At 31.2% G+C, this 22,813-nt stretch overlaps 3 protein-coding genes across 4 annotated transcripts; 2 read left to right on the top strand and 1 right to left on the bottom strand.

The window, feature by feature from the left end:
- Nucleotides 1-224: 224 nt before the first annotated feature.
- Bma-scd-2 (Uncharacterized protein) lies at nt 225-10,870 on the top strand (the record flags this gene model as incomplete). Its single annotated transcript, XM_043081841.1, has 28 exons — nt 225-294; nt 1,034-1,153; nt 1,416-1,501; nt 1,696-1,880; nt 2,789-2,937; nt 3,134-3,292; nt 3,463-3,684; nt 3,842-3,987; nt 4,083-4,253; nt 4,481-4,583; nt 4,709-4,817; nt 5,117-5,194; nt 5,292-5,463; nt 5,766-5,980; nt 6,255-6,372; nt 6,445-6,610; nt 6,777-6,854; nt 7,071-7,241; nt 7,476-7,583; nt 7,837-8,020; nt 8,165-8,311; nt 8,541-8,670; nt 8,848-9,038; nt 9,234-9,408; nt 9,500-9,652; nt 9,820-10,033; nt 10,173-10,411; nt 10,643-10,870. 28 exons carry the CDS (start codon nt 225-227, stop codon nt 10,868-10,870), a joined length of 4,287 nt encoding a protein of 1,428 aa, XP_042937775.1.
- A 1,207-nt stretch (nt 10,871-12,077) lies between these two features.
- Nucleotides 12,078-16,970, bottom strand: Bm4950 (Uncharacterized protein; the record flags this gene model as incomplete). 2 transcript variants are annotated; one of them, XM_043081842.1, is made up of 12 exons in its annotated part: nt 12,078-12,232; nt 12,612-12,831; nt 13,310-13,461; nt 13,886-14,094; nt 14,297-14,408; nt 14,565-14,691; nt 15,045-15,161; nt 15,397-15,520; nt 15,805-15,902; nt 16,088-16,207; nt 16,616-16,724; nt 16,909-16,970. In XM_043081842.1, 12 exons carry the CDS (start codon nt 16,968-16,970, stop codon nt 12,078-12,080), a joined length of 1,605 nt encoding a protein of 534 aa, XP_042937776.1. The 2 variants fall into 2 exon arrangements, with proteins under 2 accessions (XP_042937776.1, XP_042937777.1); XM_043081843.1 differs by lacking the exons at nt 13,310-13,461; nt 13,886-14,094; nt 14,297-14,408; ... (5 more) ...; nt 16,616-16,724; nt 16,909-16,970 and having other exon boundaries at nt 12,612-12,792.
- Nucleotides 16,971-17,965: 995 nt separating this feature from the next.
- Bma-mboa-2 (Uncharacterized protein) lies at nt 17,966-21,970 on the top strand (the record flags this gene model as incomplete). Its single annotated transcript, XM_043081844.1, has 9 exons — nt 17,966-18,078; nt 18,245-18,397; nt 18,465-18,601; nt 18,718-18,815; nt 18,911-19,033; nt 20,181-20,321; nt 20,501-20,733; nt 21,113-21,281; nt 21,713-21,970. 9 exons carry the CDS (start codon nt 17,966-17,968, stop codon nt 21,968-21,970), a joined length of 1,425 nt encoding a protein of 474 aa, XP_042937778.1.
- Between the last annotated feature and the right edge of the window lie 843 nt (nt 21,971-22,813).

Below are 22,813 nucleotides of genomic sequence, written 5' to 3' on the forward strand. Positions count from 1 at the left end.
CATTTATTCCAGATTTATCCTCAACATATTATATTAGTTTTGTATCTATTTTCATTGTAATAATATTTATTTGTAATTATATAAATATGCTAAATCAGTCAGTCCTAAATTCAGGAATGAAAAATTCTCTTTTTGGACAATGTAACTTCATTTGACTTTCATTTGATGCACTTCTTCATAAACAAACAAATACGCCCGAAGTGCTAACATACTCATAATTAGTCATGGATTTGTCAAAGACTACACTGTCAACCATATTAATTTTACTGTCTGGAATTGGCTATGTATTTTCAGGTAATAATTAATTGGAAAATTATTCCTTTAAAATCAAATTTTATTTTCTTATATCTCTTGCTTCAAGCCATTTTAATCTAAAAAAAAATATATTTTTCGATATAACCCTTTTTTGCTTTTTAATTCCGTATTTTATTTTTTGTGATAATAAATTATATTTGCAAAGCTTACATCTTCCAGCTTACAAATATTTCTAAGACTTGATTTTCTAAAACAGCAAAATTTAACCACTTAATATTACTTAATATAAAATTAATATTACAAAAGCTATTACTTAATTGTGGAGAAGCTGTCCTATTTCTTAATCTTCTCTAGTAAAGATTTCAAAAAATCTCAGAAGTTTTTTAGCTTTTTTAAAGTTGATTTCTCGAAAAACATGCAGTCAAAATATAGTTATGTTCTTCAAATTTTGATATTTATTTGTAAATGAAGGATAATTAATAATCAGTGACAAATGCCAACTGCTTCACATAAATAGCAGCAACTTTGATAAAATTTTTCAAGTTTAATAAAAGCTAATTTAATTTCTTTTTAAAAGATAACTGTGAAATTTGACAACATTCATTCACCAATAATAAGTTGTACTAAAATCAGTCTTCTAAATGTTTTAAATTCTATTAACTAATGCATTAGAGCTTTTTTTTTTTTTTTTTTTTTTTTTTTTGAAAAAAATAAATGCATTAGATAAAAAATGAGATAAATTAGATAAAACCTTTTTTTAACTATAAATAGATTTCAGGTATATTATGTGATTTCGAGTCGAAATGTGATTGGATATTCGAGAGTCCAGCACGCAAATATCCACGTGACCCGAGACACAATTTTAAAGTTGTCATTGGTAGTCGTGATTCAAAGCCGAGTATGTTCAATTCGTAAAATTTTTTTGGAATAAACGATTTAAGAGTAATAAATTCTTCCAAAATAGTTTGTTAAATTGGCCATATTTTGAGATGAAAAAAATGAAATTAACAGTAAAAAAGCATAAAATCAGTGAAACAAAGTATGAATTTCAGTTCTAAATCCAACTGATGCAGCAATAATATAATAAGACAAAGATATGACTCAATTAATACAATATTTGTAGTTTTCAGTGAAGTAAGAATTGAGCAATTAATTTTCAGCTCACTATGCATATTTCAATTTCACTAAAACACGTGAAGAGCCCGCGATGATCATTAGCCCATACTATCAACATCTGTCCATTCAGGCATGACTACTGATCGTTAACACGAACTTCAAATTTAATTAAGATATCATCATGTTCTGGAATTTTTTCCAATATTTTTAAATTTTTTCGCCAAGTATGATTTTTCGATATTCTGAGATAAGAAAAAATGTATGGTTTCCGGGATTTTTAACGATAACGGAATGAATATACAAATATTAGTCAAATATTTATAGTGTGAGCTCCGGTTCATGTTTCGTTTATTTGGTGATCCGGATGCAACACTGATAGTAACCAGTCAACACCGTGCTTTAAGTGAAGCAGCTAGTTACACTGACTTATATGATTATGAAGATGAAACGGAGTGGACAAGACCAACGCTGCATTCCACTTTCGATTCAGCAAATAATTATATTGATTCGTTAGTTAAATCTTCAATTCAATTTATTAAAGGAACAATGTTACAGAGATATCGTCTAGCTATCCAAACATCGCGACATTTTAGCCGTTTAACTCGCAGAAGTTTGCTTATTGAGATCTTTTGTTTAATTGCTTATAATAAAATCAATTAAGATATTAATCTTATTACCAACTTATCATGAAGTGAACACACTTTATATTCTTTTTAATCAACTTATTTTCTTATTTTATTAGCACATTGTCATGAACCAAACTTTTTTATTCTTTTGCAATTAAAAAAGATTAAAACGATTCCATTCTTTTCATTTCAGTTTTTAAGTGACACACCAGCATACTTTTTATGAATGCAAAGCATTACTTAGTCAATTAAAAGAACTATTTTTTTTTTTTTTTTTTTTAAGATATTCAGTTTTTTCTGAAATCTTTCCTGATATCTTTCTGAAGATTAACTTTGCAAAAAAATTTTAACAAACATTTGAAATATTTAAATTTAACAATTTGATTTATCAGCTCCAACAAAATATTTCATATTGTTATTTTTTATCAAATCATAAACAATGAAGTAAAAAATGATCCATTATTTCTCTCTATCTTGCAAACATTTTGATGCCATGGTGTGTCATCATTCTTGTAAACTGGTGGACGTTTTACTTTATCATATGAGTTGTCTGGGTCTTACATAAATTCTTGGCATATTTTTCTCTTGGAATTTGTTGTTTTTGTTTACAGAGAAGTATCGCCGCTTAGATCTTTTAGACTTTTCTTAATTTTATCATAACATCTGCAGTTAGAAAAGTTTCTTAATTATGATTACATATTTCGAATTCTTGAAGTTCCTCGAACATTCCAGCTTAAATCATTGTCAGGGATGCAACATTTGTATTAATTTCTGTTTGAATTTTTTTGCAGGTGGAAGGAAGTTGGTGTGCATATTGGACACGTCACTCATCCGACCCGAATCAGAATCGAATGTCATTCTAAGGGAAGTGGTGCCGTTGGAGCATCAAAAGGAAACACTGAATGTTACATTGATAATATTGAAATGGTTAAATGTGATGGTAAACTTTTTCTCATTTATTTTCAGTAAATGGTAGTTCAAATTTAATCACTGCTATGAAAGTCTGATTTTTTTTAATGTTACACTTAATTTTATGCTTTAAATTTTATCAAATGCACATACTTTTGAACACCAAATTTTTTGTTTTTTGAAAAAAAAAAAGTGAACTGAAACACAAACAGCTAAATTCTTTGCAGAGGAGGTGTGGTACGAGAACGTATGTCAATCAAATAAGACTAAAAAGTATCTATGCCATAAATATGATCATCTGAAGTGCATCGATTATGACCAGTTATGCGATATGACAGTCGACTGTCCAGGAGCTGAGGATGAACAAACTGATTTACACAATTGCAGTATAATTTGAAATTAAACGAATTTTTAATAATAGTTTTTTTTTTTTTTTTTCAATGAATATTTTGGATAAAATTTTAGACTTTAATTGGATAAATTTTGATACTACTAACATAAAACTTTTGAATTTTGATCCTTATTCATTATTTATTTTATTTATTAATTCTTTTAGCAGTAGTACCACTTGGTGCTCGCTGTACATTTGAAGATGATAACGAGGAGAAGACAGGTTGTGTAGGATGGCGTCTTGAGACTTACTATGTTCATAATAGTCGAAGAGCAGATGAAAATAAACATCTTTTCATTCGAGTTAATTCGAGCGGTGCAGCAAAGCAATCATCATTAAAGCATGTCCCTCCTAGAGATCACACTTTTGAACATACTAATAATAGCGGTTAATATTACTTCCATTTCCATGTCATTTTTGTTAAAACATAAGGAAAAAAAAAAACCAAAATTAAACATAAAGTTTTCGAAAAAGTTCAGGAAGAATTATTTATTTATTAAAAAGATTTTAATGCATTTTAGTCCTTAAAGTTCAATTTCTTCAGGTCATTTTTTGTATTTTACATCAGAAGATGGTCAGGATCGGAATAGCTTCACTGATACAAAGTCAACTTATTTAATATCACCATATTTTCCTCCAACCGTTAATGTACTTCTCAATCCTGTCGCTCTTCTGTCTAATTCATGCAGGGTATTATCTTATCTTCTGGTTTTATCTCATGAATGATAAGATAAAAACATTTCTAAAAGACACTTTAAATTTATTCTCTTATTTGTAAATATTAGATTCGATTTTATTACTGTTCATATGGAAGTGCTGTTTCAACTTTGCAACTGACTGTACATCCAACCAACGGACAACCTCCTAAAATCATCTGGACACCGCCATCTCTCTCATTTGCTGACCACAGTTACTATTGTGAATGGATGAAAGTATCCGTTGATTTACCAGAACAGGTTTGTTCATCAAGAAATGAGTTTCCCCACAAACTTCAATTAATAATTGCTCCTATAGTTTCACTTTCAGTTTCCATATCCTTTTTCATCCCATATCCACTTTTTTCATTTTCATTCGCACCTTAAATGTTTTAAGGAAATTTGAGTTCTTTGCTGAAATATCTTAATTAGAAAATTTTCTTTATTAAAATCTTTTGCAAACACTTTTTTCTCATTGAAATTTCCAGAAAAGTGAATATTATTTAAAAATTGGTGTGAGTAAAATATTTGACTCATCGATAAGTTTCGCTATTGATGATTTCTCGATGACACCAGATTGTTTCGCAAATGGTTTGTTATTTGCTTTTTTTTTTTAGCTTTAATTTATCGAAAATTTTCGCATTTTACGAATTTTTTTCAACTCTTAAAGTTTTTTTAGAAAAAATTTTGTAATGAAACAAACGAATGTAATTTAGAAGCATGGCGTACACAGTATGTACCTTATGTGTATAATATAACAAGTTGTGGACGACAAGGAGCACAACCACCAACACCCGAAACTTGCGAAAATTTTTATAATCAGAGGTATGAGTATTAATTTTGAAAAAGGTAATTACTTGGACTTTAACTTTTGCACTTTTGCACACTTTATTAGTGCACACTTTTGCACACTTTATTAGTGAAACCTGACGGTAGCATTGCTATCACTTTCGTTGATATTCTGAATGATACAGAACAATAGTGGTTGCTTTCCAATCTGAAGAATCGTACCTTACACAGAAGACAACTATTCATTTTATGGCACTCGAAAATTTTATAAATAAATTACGACATGTGATTGTGACGAGAATTGGTTAAGTTTTTTTGTTATGGAGTTCTTTTAGCTCAATAAAAATATTGTTGCGGAAGAATACTTCCAATGGATTTCAAAAGTGGATCGTACCAAAAACTTCAGAATACAGGTACATCTCTCATTTTTCCGATCATTTTAAAGGAAAGCGGTTTTCAATTTTAAATGAATCTCAAGATTTAAGTTTAAGACCTGATTTGTTTTAAAAGAATCGAAGCGTATGGTGCATCTGGAGGACATCTTGCACAGCAGACAATCAATAATTATGGTGGACAAGTGATCAGCGTACTTAATTTAACAATGGGTATGGAATTGAACATTCTGGTAGGACAAATGGGTGAAAGTCCATGTGATCACTTTAACACGTCAGCCGATGACATGGTAGGCTAATTTTTTATAAAAACTAAAGATAGTAACAGCGACAATATTATTGCAAATATGATAAAATTGATGAGCACGAGAATATCCGGTGAAGTTTTTTGCGGAAATCTTTAAGAGTAAAGAAAATATGAAAGTTTCTCGAATTTAAGTTATTTTTTCCTCTGACATTTTGATCTTATGAAGGAAATGTTCAATTAGAGAATTTTAAAAACTAAGATTAATGCTTAATCAGCTAGCTGTTCTCTCCAGTTTTTTGTTAGAACAAATCAAATAAAAATTTAAGAATTAATAGAGTTTTCCAGAAGAGTTACCAGTACGAGGTGTTGAAATATTTATGCAAGAAGAGCAGTAGCATTTGGAATGATAATTCAGCACTGACTAATGCTGTAATGTTCCCGGGTACTGGTGGCGGCGGTGCAACAATTGTCAAATATCAAAACATGATCATTTTAGTAGCTGGCGGTGGTGGTGGAATATTTCCGGAACAAATTATTTCATTGGAGAAGCCAGGAGTAAAGTAAGCATAGTCTAAGTTATTTAACATCTCTTAGATCTCTTTTTTTTTTCAATATTTTAGTTTTATAAAGAAAATGTTCAATTAGAGACAAATTCTACATCTTTATCCGAAAAATTTCACCTGTCGTAGAGGTGAATCATTAAATATTTTTCCGTTTTTGCTCAGCCTCAATAGTTTTTTTATGGTTTTGTAGCAATTATTATCACGTTTTCTTACCCTAACTTCAATGTTCTTTTGATTTACCATTATTTTCCAAGTTTTCTTGGGATTGTAGCCCGAGAGGTGGTTACTTGTTCGAGGCTGACAAAAATTCACAATCTAATGATTATTATAATCCAAAGCGAGGGATTCAGTGGATGGCTGGAGATGGCGCACATCTGATACATGATAATGTAAGTGTTAACATAAAGATGATAATTTTTGCTATACTTTAAGATTTCTCGGAAATAATCCTATTTTTTGAGGAAAAAGATAAATGTGAGCAGTGTATTGTGATGTCTGGACAACTGAATAACGTATCTTCTGCCGGTGGTGTATGCCCGTTGGTATCGGTGTGGAAAATTTTAGGAGGATATGGAGGTGGCGGTGCATCCTGTGGGCCAGGAGGTGGTGGTGGAGCTGGTTATCATGGTATTTTTTGTTTTTCATTTTTTGAAAAAAGGCAGCAAAAAACTATTTGTATCGTAGTGATAAGTGAATATCAGAAGCCAACATAAACTTTATAATATTGTGAATTTTGTGGTCCAGATCTGAGAGAGAAACTTATATCGTCAGATTAATAAAATGATTGTTTTAGGTGGAGAAGGTGGACAAAAATATCATGGTGACGGTGGAAAAAGTTTCGCACACTACAAGAGTGCTATCGTTAGACCTGGTCTATTTTTACTTCTTGTTATGCATCAAAAATCTTTTGAATGTTGCATATTTTATTGTAAATCATATAGCAATCACATAAATAAATAAAAGGACTTTAAAAAAAGAAAAACTAAAATCTAATGGCTCTTTGAGCTTTAAGGTAAAATTTAAGTCAATGTTAATTGTACAAAGTTTTATGAATTATGTTTTCCTCTTCTTATTTTCAACAAATCAGGTATGAATAGCGGTAATGGTTATGTATTAATTCATCCATGTCGTTTACGCTGTTCTCAAAATGCAACCTGCCGTTTTCGCTTCGACAACACCGCAGAAATTGGCTCTTATTGTGCCTGCCCGGATGGTCAAGTAGTTGGCGAGTTACAGGACTGCCTTTTTGGCGAAAATAGTGATTTTTCTTATAATTTTTTCTCAAAATTTCTACAAGAAGATAATTCTTCAATGAATTTAAAATACATTTACAGCTCGACCGTATGTTTAAGTAAAGCTAAATGTTGTTATAAATAAAATAAAAATAAATAAATATGAAAAAAAATTGATACTGAAAGATACAAAATAAACATTTCGTTTTATAATGTGATAATTCGGTGGTTTTCTGAGCTTTGTAAATTTGCTAGTTTAGAAAAGAAGAAGCAAATAAATATTCGTCGGAAGGAATCCCTGCTGGTGATGCTTGTTTTCGCATTCGTTTTGTGCACTATCATTCTCCTGAGTGCATTTGGAAGTTTCTGTAAGATTTAAAAAGTTGTGATCCAAAATTATTAATTTTAAGAATGATTCTCAATTAGAAAATTAATAGAAAAGTTCATGTTATCGAGAAACTGAGCCACAAAAATTGTATAGAAGCTTATATCGGTATTTTAATGTCAATCTTTCAGTATGTTTTTTTTTTGTTCTTTTTTTGTTATTTGTTTCATCTTTTCAACAAATGGTTTAAAGGTTGAAAAAGAAAAAAAAAATTCTCTAAAAATTCTGATTTTCAGGTGTTTACTTTCGAAGACGATTAAAAAAGGCAAAAATAGAGAAAGTGGAGCTTAATCGTGAAATAGGAATGTGTGCTTTAACGCCAAGTACACCTATGAGTATTTCCGGAAATCCTATTTATGAACCATTTGGCCCATGCGCTGAACTTCAACCTATACCACGTGCTAACGTTGCTCTAATAAGGTTAATTCTATTCATAAAGCTGATTGTTTCTCTTTTACACTTCCAAGACTAGAAAAGTTCAAAGAAAATCATCTATTTTATTTTGAGCATTAATACTGCAAACAGATAAACCACAAGTAATGTACGAATGGATAAAATTTACAGACCACTTGGACAGGGAGCTTTTGGTGAGGTGTACGAGGGCACACTGAACTGTGGTAGTCAATCGGTTCAGGTTGCAGTGAAAACGTTACCGAAGACCGCATCCAAGCAGGCAGTAAATGATTTTGAAATGGAAGCACTTATTATGAGGTATTCTTAAAGTTATTTTGACTTTAATCGAAATTTAGGAAAATATCAGCGAAAGGCTCATTATCCAGAAAAAAATCAAACGAATCACTCGTTGCTTTTATCAAGAATGTCTATGGAAGACGTTGAAATATGTGAAAACAGCAAAAACTGAACAAAAACACAAACCTACTTCATTTTTACTTAATACTGCTTCACTGTTAATGCTTCACTGCTTAATTTCATTTTCAAGCAAATTCCGGCACGAGAACATCTGCGAACTTATGGGAGTGTGTTTTGATGTGACTCCAAGACTCATCATTCTAGAACTATTAGCTGGCGGTGACCTGAAATCTTTTCTTCGCGAATGTAGACCTAAAAATGTCAGCAGTATTTCTGTTTCATCGCACTTTAAAATTATTTTTCAGTTAGAATTTTTCCATATCTTCCTATTCACCGCATTTTTTACTTCTTTTTTATTTCACACATTCTGTTAACTTTTTGTTTTACTATTTCTTTTTAACCTTTACATCTTTAATAATAACAAATCTTCATTTAAGACCCAAGACCAACGGATTCAAATGATTGATCTGCTGGATATGGCTCAAGATGTTGCCAAAGGATGTAAATTTCTTGCTGATAATCGTTTTATACATCGAGATATTGCTGCTAGAAATTGTTTACTAACCAAGAAAGAAGTAGGACGTGTTGTTAAAATTGCTGACTTTGGTATGGCAAGGGATATTTATAGGTTTGTTGCTTTTCAAAAAGTTGGGAAAGATTGGAAAAGAGTACCTCACATTCAGGGAAAACGTATTTGATAATGTCACGGCTATAAGGAAAATAATGCTACGGCTTTTTTTTAAATGAAATAAAATTAATTTATGTCAATGCAAGTTAACTGGAAAGATTGTACTTACGTTCTGTTTAACCAAACAGATTTAAGGCAAGATTATTATCGTAAGGGTGGTAAAGCAATGTTACCAGTGAAGTGGATGCCACCTGAAGCCTTTCTTGATGGCGTTTTTACAGTAAAAACTGATGTTTGGTCATTCGGCGTACTATTATGGGAGATTTTTTCCCTTGGATATATGCCATATCCGGGGAGAAGTAATCAAGAAGTAAGTTACTTTTAGCTCCTTCGTTAAGTTTTTTTTTTTCTTTTTTTCCTTGTAATTTACAAATATGAATAACTTATGAATAATTTTTTAGGTTATGTCTCTAATTGTGAATGGGGGGCGATTGGAACCACCGAATGGTATACCTGATCAAATTTACAGTTTGATGTTAGCTTGTTGGAGTACCGCCGATACTGATCGACCGCATTTTGACTACATTATTGAAAATTTGGATTCTATGCTTCAAGTATATATTCGAATTTTAATTATATGTGAATATGTGGACATACATGAACATTATTTCATTATTAAGCCATCGCACCACATTAAATTCTGCACATCAAATTCTAGCAATAGTGATTCATGTTTGGCTTCTAAAATAATTAAAAATTTATCTTATTTAATTGGTTTTAGAATCCAGTTATGCAAAGTATGCCTTTGCCCGCGATCATTCATCGACTATCACAATCGCAGTCTGCTCCTAATAATTCATCTTTACCGGAGAGTCCTTCTTCGGTTACTGAAACGATGTCGCAAAATAATTATTCTCAAAGTACCATTAATACGATACTGAATTCGTATACTGAAACAATTCCGTCCAATGACTGTGATCCGTTACCTACAAAAGGTTTGTCATGCTTCTTGTCAAAATAATCTAGCTTGTTATATTTATTTTTATAGTAAATTTCTGAATGTTAGACCATTTACTTATAATTCTTAAGATTTTCTCACAAATCTTGATATTGAAATTGAGGAAATTCCTTTAGGTGATGGAGTTAACTTCAATGTGTGCACTCCTTATCATCCGCAATCATCTGAGCCATTCTGTACCTTGGATAGAACTCAATCTAGGCCATTATCTCTTTGGGCTAATGGTCAGTTACCAAGTGGAAGTACAGAGACATGTGATAGCGGTGAAGCAGCAAGCAACTGCAATGACAATGTTTTATCAACCATGACACTGCATAATGCAGTAGCTGGATCTCGTAAGCCTGTAGTTGATGTGGTTAGTTCATTTTTAGACTCGACATTTCAGACTTCTGCATGCGGTTGAGACTTATTGTGAGCCAATTAGTCAACAGATTCAGAAAATACCATTTTCTTAGTATTACTTCAATTTATAATCTCTCATCACTAATTTATAATTAGTTATTATGAATTTATACGTGCAGAACTGTTCTTGCACAAATTTTTTACTTGTACATTTTAAATTATTGAAATCTGTGGAATATTCCAGGATTCCTGTAATAATCGGTCGATTAGTAGCGATTATGCCAATGCGATACGTACCGAAGTAGTATCACTACTGGAAAAACGATACCCTCCACCAATGAAGTTAGTATTACCATCATCCACATCCGACGATTTCTTATCTCCTAGTGTGACAAACTCTTTAAAGTCATCAAACTCATCAAATCATCAGTCATTACTTCAGGATTGCATGAATCAAAGTCAGATTTTATAAATAGCAGCTACGACTGCAAATCAAAATTGAACAATTCTTAAATGTCCTTAAAGCATCCGTTTTATGGTACCTAATAAAAGAAATTCAGAATTGTTTTCTAGCATTTAGAATGGTTTCAATTAATTGAGGAAATTAATTTATGTGCTTTAAATCTGTCATCTCTTAGCCGTTGTGTTCCTCTACTTTTTCTTTCCCTCAATCTCTAGTCATTTAAAAGAATTTTTGGTATTATTGAAGATGTATCGTCTGATTTATTTCCCAAATTTAAATACATAATGTAAATACATGTACGTTTGTCGCTTTTTGTTTACGTTGTTGAATATTCTGTACATTCTGTTGTTTGCGTATCTGTGATTCAGTTGTCTGCATAGGCAGTCTGATTCTGACTTTATCTGAAATTCAAAAGTCTATTTGAGACAGACTTTCACAACTTTGCTCCAATCCGTTGCCATCCAGACTATGGGAGTTTAACTTAACTTAAAAACTTAATCTTCACCAATGCCTTTCATATATTTGCTGTAATAAAATGCATCGTATTATAAATTATTTGATCTCTTTATTTATATTGTTTATGAGAGCGTGTAATACGAAAGAAAAAATCGCTAAAATAAAGATATTTTGCTAAATAAAATTTTGTAAAAGCAGAGAAACAAATCCTGATCACTAATAAGCCTTCTAGGTTGTTTGCTGCTACGAAAATGCCATAAAATAACATAGTAAGAAATACATAAAAAATTAAAGGAACATAAGTCCAAGAAAACCAAAAAGGATGATTAGGATTAATAAAAACAAATAATTTAAATAGTGTTCGAACTCAAGCAGTGCAAATTTATTTTCCAAGCACTTTTTTTGACAGTTTGTGAATTCTTGAAGACTCGAGAAAATGCGGAGTTAAATAATCCAGCATGCCCAACAGTGATCGGCCAATAATTAATGTCCAATAATTCCCATAAATTCATTTTTGAGATACAAACTTCAATTTGAACTTATTTTTTGGTATCATTCAACAAACGTATTTCGAAAAACATTTGAATTGGATAAATTTTTCCAGCTCCATTATATTATATTTTAAAAACGTCAATACTCAGCACAATAATGTGAATATTTTATCTGAAATTATTAGATCATGCTCAGAGTTCATGTAAAACCTGTAAATTTCCAAAGGAATATATCAATTAGACATTATAGATGACCAGAGACATGTGAATTAATGATTTCGAGATTTTCGTGATTTCGACTTCGTATTTTTCATTCCAGACTTTGATTTGGAAGCCTTCGTTTCCAACATATATGAACTTTCATCAGCACTGATCGTAGGCGTGTAGTAACAGCTTTTCGCATCTTTTAGATTTAGTGTTTCTGCTGAAATTGTAATAATTTTAGAAATAAATTATATATGTACAATGTCGCTAAAACTCAAAAAATTTCGAATCTTCTGCTTTGAATCTCTTATTCTTATTCCATCATCTTTACAAAGCTATTAAATTGCTAATAATACTAGTGGAGTGTCCACGAATGAGCACTAATCATCTCCAAAATTTATTGGACAGCTGACAAATCTTTGACGAAGCCATTTAAATATTGCTGAAAGTGGCCAAATATGCCAGTAAATCGAGCTAATCAACTAATTACTAAATAATATTAATCAGTTAACCCTATTTCATTTACTTTAGCTTATAACCGATCGGCTAATCTAATCTTTTTATCTTATTCATTATCCGCCGAAATTATTATAAGGTACATTTGGGACTGTTAATTTTCGGCATCATAAATACGGAACGTTGTTCATCAATAGCTTTCGATTCCAAATCGCATCCCTTCTTTTCTTGCCTAATCGATCTCTGGGAACGCTGGCTGAATTCTTTTTCTCTTTCAGATTTTACATTGAAAATTTTGGATTCACATGCGCCTGCTGCTACCATTTCATCTTCTTTACCTTTCAGCCAATCCAGTTTCTCAGACTGTAACAGACATTGATTTTCGAGAATCAGATACTTCAACCATATATAGTTTTAGAAGTCACAGAATTTAAATAGTTTAAGATGATGAAACAATAACCTGACATCTGATATAATATCTGAATTGGTTTAGAAAGGATAAAATGAAAAAAGAACAAACTTCATGAATGTTAAGGATAAAATACTAAATGTTACCACTGGCAACAAAATTAATTAAGTCCGAGACAACTATTATAAATTGACTTTCAAATTCAATGAATAAAAGCAAAAAAAAAAAAAAAACAAATGATATGTAAAATCGTATTTTCTTTCCACTATGTAGATTTTAATTCAAATTTTGATTGAAACCTATCTAATTTTCAAATGTCATGCAAAAAATCTCTTTGTTGTTAACCGAACTTGACGCTCTAGAAAATTAGAAGTGATGAAATTTCTCAATTCCTTTTGATTCAAAAACATATTACAGAAGGCAGTAAACAACCTTATAATTGCCGCTCACAATAGCATTCCGAAAGATGTTTTTAATTAAATGATAATCCGGTTTTGTGTCATATTGAAAGCTATTTATTTGGCGTAAAATGGTATTTACACCAGCTGGCAATCCTTTACATTTTTTAAATATTTTGAGATAATCTGCAAAATGTTAAATGAATAGTAGAAATTTTTCAAAATATAATGTAAAACAGGAGAAGTAAGATTTTAGTTAATTATAACATATCAATTTTTGTTAAGGAAATTGCCAGGTAGTGGTAGTTAGTTTAAAACATTTTGTTTCGGAAAAGTGAACAGTGTCAAGTAAACCATTCAAAACATATTTACACTCAAATTCAAGAAGATTTTCAGTACTTCGTGAAGTAAAAATTCATTTAATTCTTGCTGAAATTTATAACTGGTTATGGAGTAAATTCAGTTTATTAATATATATAAGTGAGCTGAAAAGTTGTTCCTGCTATAAATACAAGAAAATTAAGTGATCTAACATGTGGAAAAAAAAAGAATCGAATGGAATTCCCTAAAAGCAGAAATAGTTGAGTTTATTAAATATTAGTATTTTTACCGTTACTCATAAACGCTTCCTTTCTTTTCAGCACCGTCACATTGTTCTTTTCATCTTCCCATGGCAAAGATGATGTAGTCAAGAAAAATTCAACAATCATGTAAAGCCAACTTTCCAAATCATCCTTACGTGAGCGTTCAAGATATTTATGGGAGCTCCTTGACATGTAATGGATATTGCCCATTCGATGCACTTTATCACGTTTTTTTCTAAATTTATCTATATTTAAAAAATTTATGAAAAAAAAAAAAACATAAAAAATGAATGCAAAAGTAAGTAAAGTAAATTAATTTATTAAATTATCATTTGATCGGATTGAAATTAAATTAACCATCAAATTCTAAGGTAAAACTCTTTCTATAATTATGATCATCAGTCATTGCAATGAAATATTTGCATGCATTCACATACACTGATGCATTCTTGTCTGTTGTTTTGTAACATCGTGCAAGGCCAAATCCAAGAAGGAATAACTGGCTTCTTTCTGATTCCAATCCAATTGCGTAAACTGCTGGCTTTATATCTTGAAAAAAAAGAAATCTCAATAAAATATAAAATTGAATCGTTATTTATTTTTCAGAATTGTTCAAGCAAAATTTGGAAATTCTCATGAAAAGCTTGAACAAATTAAGAAGAAAAAGAGAAATAATGGAAAAGTTTATTGAAGTTAAAATTTTACCTCGATGAATGAATCCTATCTTATGAATTTCTTCTATGCATTCAATGGCTAAATATGAAAGTTTCAGGCTCGTAGCTGTGGAAAATTCTCCAAACCTATCACGGAGGTCACTGATCGTTTCGCCAAACTGCAGATCGAATATTCCTTACCATTACACAAATCAACAGTTATTATCATTCAGACAATCCAAATTTTATCTCAAGGAAAAAAAGGTCTTACTCTTAATTAAACAAAATGCGTTACTTTAGGTAAGTAAAAGCTAAAAGTCTAGAAGTTACTCAAAAAAATGTTTAGAAGAAAATAAATGTTGTTGGAAGTGTTAGGGATCCTAAAGACTATTCCTCAAGTTTAGCAAGAAACAAAAACCAACAACAATTGAAATTTCGATTTCTCATTTCAATTCAAAGAAATAATTTAAAAGACCAGAACTATTTCTTGGCACATACTCATCATTTCTATGTATATGTTAAGGCAGCTTACCATTTTTGTCATAAAATATCTTATATTAACTTTTGTATTCTTTCCTTGTGAAATTAAGGGAAAAATATGCGTTAGTTTTCTGACTTTTTTGCTACTTTTCAACACGTTTATTTCGACCTGTAATTTGCATTAATTACCTACAGGCATTTGAAATTAATAATTCTACCATATTCTTCTGATTTTCAAATTTAGCATTTTAGAATATCGTTGGCTGTATTCGATTTCAAAAAATCTATTTTTGCTTCATGTTCTTATAATACAAATAAAATTCAGAACACTAATCCAAATATAGCGATAATTCTAATTTTTAATTTTTTAGTCGCGGAATTGGATGTCAACAAATTCATTAAACCTGAAGCCTTTTAATTTTGCAGTTTCGTATTTCGTAATGCAAAGCAAACAATGCTTTTGAGTTTCCTCTTTCCATTAGACCAACAATACCATAATCACCTTTTATTGGTCCATCTATAATGTAACTGAAATTCCTTCGAAATTTAAATTAAAAAACCATTTGTGTTTAATTTACTTCATGAAAATAAATTTATTTCAATAAGGTATTTAAGACATCTAACGGACCTTCTAAGTACAAAAATGACGTGAAAAACTCTGCAGAAGTTTAATGACTAATAAGCAAGTGTGCTAACTGATGTTTCTTGCTAACCAAGCAGTCTTTCAAGATAAACATAAACAAGCTCGATTATTTGTGTTTGGTCATAATGCAAGATTTTACGCTTATTAGAATATGAAACTTCAAAAGTACCGTTTTTTATCAATTTCGATTGTTTCTCCATCTTTCAAGAAAGTTTTTGTCTTTACTCCTATTGGCAATTCTGCTTCAATTCCGGATTGTTCATTTTCCTGAACAAAGAAGTAGAAAATGCAACAAATCCAACAAAAAAAAAAAAAAAAAAAATCAGGAATGTTTCCATATTAGAAAATGAAAAAATTAGTATCTGACCAAGTTTAGAATTAAGCAAACATAAAGTGAAATAATAATGAATTGAGGAGTAGAAGCAATTTAATTTCGTTAAAAATTGTATAACTTCAGAAGAGAAGGATATATTTTCGACAGTTCCCCTGCTTGTGATTTCCGTAGTTTCCGTTTCGGTTTTTCCTGCCAAACCTGCTGAATTTTCATTGCCTTTGGATTTTTCAGCCGTTTTCTAAAAACAAAGTTTATTTGGAATTGCTTAAGTCACTTTGAGTGAACGATGGCTTCAAATTATCCGACTAGCTTGCAAAAATTTAAAGTTAAATGGAAATGGTCAAATATATAAAAATTATCCGACTAGTTACTGTATCTGGTAACCTGCACGTTTTGTTGCTGATATAATAACAATGGGTAAGGATTGGCCATCCCATATCACCTTTATTTAATTAAAATTCAGTCTTACATTTATTTATATATCGTTTCCACAGTTTACAAATTGTTTTACATTTTAAAAAAGAAATATTTCTTCTATCGTTACATAATGTTATGTCAACACCGGCAAATTTTCAGCTGCGTAAAATTTGTGGGAGGAAAAATGTAAACAAACAAGAAAGTAGTGCATTTATTGAAGGAACATGACCTTATTTTTTGATTTCATTTTTGCCGCCACAAGGTCATTCATAAAGTCATCAGTAGCGAATGGAAAATGTTGAATCGTCGTTTCAGAAACAAGTAACGAATCCAAATACCTAAACTTTCTACTAACAAAGTATTGGTGTATTAATTGAACACTACATTAAGGAATCTTATTTGAATTGATCATCTTATCAAATTTCATTCCTTTACATAGGATTTCTTAAAGACGCTTCAATTCGTCATAACCATTTTCCCACTTCGAACCTATGAAAATGAAAAGTCCAACCAAGAACTCACAATAAAACTGCCCAGTGCGACCGTTGCGCCAAGTGATCAACTAAAGAATATCTGTTGCACATTAACTTCATTCATTTATAAATGCGCTTTTGCATTTACATAGCGAATAAAAATGCACAACTGTAAGCTTTCTTCTTGGCCTTCCCAATTTCTGGCCTTTCTGGGGCATACCACTGCTGCTCTTCCAAGCTTCAGGAAATAATCCCAAAAGCGCGTTGGGTGGGATAGAAATTTGCATGCACGAGATATCGAACGAGCGATAGTTGCAGGAGAGGCACAGAATGGTGGAAACGACAGATGTGGTAAGCGAGGGCGGTGATGTTAGGTTCTCACGTAAATAATACTTGATTGACTTCCGTCACTTCAGTCCATTTCCTTTGAGGTTTTTAGTCCGTGTATGTATTGATTGATTCGTTATTACGTGGTTCAGCACTGTGTCTTCACTCAGATGCAATAGTCATTTACAAGGAAAGAGATGATCGGTCCGTACTTTAAAATGACTGAGGGAAGGATGGAAAAGCATAGAAATTTTTATTTTAGAATAGGCATAGTGCTTGGAGCTGTGTGATGGGAAGACTGGTAAGAAATGCGAGATTAGAGGAGGAACAGAGGTCAGCGACTATGTAAAACGGATATGTAATGAATCTACGTCAAAGACTGCTATAATTCTTTTTAGTTTTTTCCTCGAAATTACTACGCCATGTACAAACATTCTGCTTGTTACATATCGTCGTGATTTGAGAATATATTATGTTCTCGTACTATTGTAATGGGATGGTTTGTGTACTCCGAAGGAATGTTTGATAATGGTTTACTGAGCATTTCATTGAAGATGTTTAAGCTATTAGTTGCTTTTTTTTTTTCTGAAATTAGTTAAAGCGTACCTATGCTTGCATATATGTACCTTCGTATAATTATCTGTAGTATACACATTCACAATTTACTTTGAAAGAAAAGCATCGACTGCCAAAATTTGTTCTCTTGGTATTCACTAATCGACCACTTCACATTTCTGTTTCTGTTAAGATTGGTACTTTCCACGAAATTTTTAGGAAGAATGGATGGTCATAAACACTCATTACGAAGACGACTACCCTCTTCGCAGTCAAATGATGCAAATTTTTTTTCATCTCCAAGTCAATCTTCACTTACTTCATTTACTGTTAAAAGGTGAGTTTTGTGGTGTTTTCTTTTCTCTGAATGGATCTTAAGTTAATATACCGTAAATTCAACATATTTGAATGTCAGCTACATATTTACAACTGTTTAAATGAATTTCATCTTTGTTGTCCAGTCAATATTTATAACCCAATTATATCTGTTTTACTCCTTTCAGAAATAGCTTTGATCCAGAAAAGCCAGTTCATGTAGCACAAGATTCACTGTTCAGTGGGAGTTCCGGATGGAAGGATTACCGAGGATTTTTTAATCTAGCAGTTCTTCTGCTGTTCGTATCAAATGGTCGTGTTGCTCTTGAAAACTTCATAAAGCAAGTGGTGAAATCTAGTACTGACTAAATTATTGTTAATTAACTTTCTTCATTTCATAATTTGTAGGTATGGAGTATTAGTATCACCAACTAGTTGGATTTATTTCATTGCGATGGATCCTTGGTGGAAATGGCCTAATCTGGCAATGGTACTCATGTCGAACATAACCATTTTCATTGTCTTTATTATGGAAAAATTAATGGGTATGTTAAACAATGGGGCGAATCCAAAAATTTGATGTACCTGAAGGATTTTATATAAAAAACTAGTCGAAAGCCAATGAGACTTTATTTTCTAAGTTAGGGTGAAGATATTTCAGCATGGAAGTGGCTTAACAGTCAACTGGCTTTCGCCTTCTACTTGTGTCTATTTTCATTACATATATTCATACCTGCTGTAGTCACTTGGATTTTGCAGGTAGTTTTGGAATTAATGAATACAGCCTGCTTCCTTGCCAGTTAATTAGGCTTTATATTCTAGAAATTAGAGTGTTATCATTAATTTGTTTTCAGAGTTATCCATTATACTCTGTGCTTTCTCTGTCGACATATGTAATACTTTTTCTGAAGTTAATCTCATATGTTCATACAAACTACTGGTATAGATGTATGAATACGACGAACAGAAATCTTAAGGTAAACTAAGAGTTTTTTCTCGGTAGTTTATGCTTCGGGTTCTCTTGTCCATTTAATTTGTACCCTTTTATTTTTTTTGTATGTTTGAAATGTTTTCTTTTTTTTAATAATGCGTGTACTTTCAGAACTTAATTTTTCATTTGTAAAATCGGTTTTTTAATTTTAATTACTTTATTCATTCTGTGCAATTTATTGCAACTTCTGTGAAAATGAACGTTCCAAATTTTCATTAGTCATTATGTCATTCTACTTAACTTTTTAGGTTATCTTACACCGTTTGAAAATGCATCCTGAGATGATAGGTTTTAGGCGTAGTTTTCATACTAACAGCTATTGAAAGATGAACTTCCCAGAAAAGTGCTTTCGATGTCGCCTAAAGCGTGCAATGAGTATCAAAACTAGCTGGTGACTTTTCCTAGTTGCTATTCTACTTTATAATGTTTTACTTTTTATCTTTCTCGATTTTACTTACATTTTAATTATCAGACTTTAGTTTATCCATATTATATTAAAAACTGTAGCTTTTTTAATTGTCCAAGATCTATGTGCCGAATAATTTTCTTCATTTGGTGCTTAAAAAATTTTCTTAAAGGCATTCTTCAAATAATTTCGAAAATTATTGGTTAGGGTTAATAATTAATTTAGACGATGATAGATCCTGAAGAAATAGGGGAAATAGATCCTAAAGAGCATTTCTTTATGTTCATATGGTCACACTTACATGGTTATGATTTTTTATCTTATAAAATCATTTTCCTTCTTTCTGTTTATAAATTTTTATGTTGTTTTATCCTTGTGTGTACTATTTTTGTAATTACTTTGTAATCCCATATGGTACGGCTCATTGATTTTCTATCTCTTACTGTACTCGCTTTGGTGTCATTTTTTTTTTGTTTTGCTTCGCATCTTTTTCTACAAATGAAATCCAAAGTCTATAATCTGCAGTATTGGCTTTTTTGTTAACTTTTTTCTCCGAAACATTTCGTAGTTTTTAAATGTCTAACTTTCAATTATTTGTAAATAATCCCAAGGTTGACGTTTTTCTTGCTTTCTGATTTTTTTCTCACTTTTTCAGAGAAAGTTATGCAAGAGGAAACATCCCAAAGTAATCACTGATCCCTAGATCAAAAGTTCGAAATCTTTGCAGAAAATGCTACCGTCATATCCGCGGAATTTAACACTGCAGAATTTGTACTATTTCATATTTGCTCCAACTTTATGTTATGAATTGCAATTTCCACGAACAAATGGACGAAGGAAATCATTTATCTTGAAGCGAACTGCTGAGGTTTAGTTTTTTGCTTGTTTGCAAAAAACCTTATTTCTTAATTTCATATCATTTACTTTTGAAATTCTAGAAGCATTGTTAAGAAAACTATGCTGATTTAAAAATGGTTTCATATCTTTAAGACTGATCTTGTTCTTAGTTCTTTGATTTATTTTATGTTATATAAGCTTACATTTTAGTTTGGTTGTCTGACATTGATCATAATAGCTTTATGTCAACAATGGGTAGCGCCTCTTTTACGAAATAGTGTGGAACCATTTACAACGATGAATTTTGGCTTGTGCATTGAAAGGGTTCTCAAATTAGCTGTGCCAAATCATGTAATTTGGCTAATTTCTTTCTATACCACTTTCCATTCTCTTCTTAATCTTATCGCTGAGCTAATGGAATTTGCCGATAGACAATTCTACTTGTAAGTTAAAAAAAAATTTTATGGGTGATATGTTGAATTGAGGGGCTGAAGAACCCAAATTCATAACTGTTCCCCTGGATTGCAGGCAGAAATATACATTATGAAATACTGATGAGTTCGTGGTATGGGTTTGGCCGTTGAATTGAGCTGTACATTGCTGTTGGTTGTAATATATTTCCCATTTCTTGCTAATTGGATTTTTTTCATAAAGACAGTTAATGACTAACAAATCTACAGTAATTTAATATCTTTTTATGCCGAATTAATATCCTGATATCCCTGATATCTCACACTGAATGAGAGATCATGAACCAAAAAAGATCTAAATCTATAGCAATGTTGAGTTATTATGGTAATTAGAGAATGACGATTTCTTTAGAGATTTTTGGAATGCAGAAACTTTGGCAGTGTTTTGGAAGACATGGAATATACCTGTACATCGTTGGGCTCTTCGGCATATTTATCGACCAATGATATGTAATGGTTTTAGTAAAATGAGTGCTGCATGCGCCGTTTTCTTCGTGTCTGCATTTTTTCATGAATATCTTGTTAGTGATATTTCATTTTTCATAAAATCATGGTCTTATGGCATAAGTTCAACAATTTAAGGGAGATATCTTGAAATCAAGAAATTATTACTGATAATGTTTTTTTTGGACGGCTATTCCTGCTATCTTTGAAGTTTCATAATAATATTGAGATATAAAATTAGCATGAATTGTCTACTTTGCTTGCAAACTATAAAATAATACTCCAGGTTGTAGCCGGTCTTAGTAATATCAATTTTTTATAGTTTAAACGAAAACAGTGATTATGGTCTTTTTATAATCATTCTCATATAACAAATAAAATGTTATGCTAAAAGCCTACTAACACTTTGATTGAATTTTTCCATTTCATATTATTTGACGATCGATTTTATATTCGAATCTTTAAAAAAATAAATGGGAAGGGATTAAAATAGTCTTTACATGTTTAGGTATCAGTTCCACTCCATATGTTTCGTTTTTGGGCATATCTTTGCATGATGGCTCAAATACCTCTCAGCTTTGTTACTGAAAAAGTGCTAAAAGGTGGTCTTCCTGGAAACATTGTTATGTGGTTATCATTGATTCTTGGTCAACCCTTGGCTATTCTGATGTACGTACATGACTGGTATGTTTTACAATATCCCCCTTCATCAGAATATGTCGATGTATATCACAATGCAACCGCGCAAATTTATGATTACCGGTAGATAGTAGTAAATCACTTCACGCGGTCAAGTCCATTACTTATAGCCAGTGTATTATGCACGCTTTACGTAAATTCATAGTGGATATGGAAAGGTGGATTCCGCTTGAGTTTTTTGAGTCTTTTCATTTAATATAACAACTTATCCTATTTCCTTCAGTTACCTCTCCTACGCTTTAATGACTTGTACTGTGTTGCCGCGTTTTGATAACGAATAACTTTGTGAGATATTTTTTTGCTGTTGATTAATGAATTTCTCCCTTTTACCGGTCAGCTTTTCTTTTTTTTGCTGAATTTGTACACGTTATATATGCTATTTTCAAATCAATAAAATCAATAATCGTTGGAATTCAGCGCGGCTAGAGGTTGAACAGCTTGAGAATCATTTATTTCGAGAATTCAGTTAGCTAAATTATTCTTAAATTTAATTGGTTAACGTTTTGATTATTAGGAAAAGATATAGGAAGTTTCTCGATGGAGCCAATTGATTTGGAAGCATTCATCAATTACAAATAGATTTTATTGGTTATATATTATTTCTAATTTGTGCCTTCATGCTTTTTCTATTTTCATCCACTTTTGAATTACTTCGCACTAGGATTATTTTTTACACAGAATGCTAATTTTGTAAAATTTTATATTGTTTCCTCATGCTCCAATCTTTTAATTTCGTGTTTTCTAAATTTACTATGGAAATTTTAAGAATTTATTGCTGGATAATACTTTTTATCATTAATTACGAAGTAAACTTACACTTCATTTTTATTATTGTTTTGTTTAACTAGTAGTTTTTCTATGAGAAATTATTTATTGGAATTTATAGTCATTCTAGAAGGTGCGGTTTTTT

This window comes from Brugia malayi, assembly GCF_000002995.4.
Source record: "Brugia malayi strain FR3 genome assembly, contig: Bm_v4_Chr4_scaffold_001, whole genome shotgun sequence".
In the NCBI taxonomy this organism is placed as follows: Eukaryota; Metazoa; Nematoda; class Chromadorea; order Rhabditida; family Onchocercidae; genus Brugia; species Brugia malayi.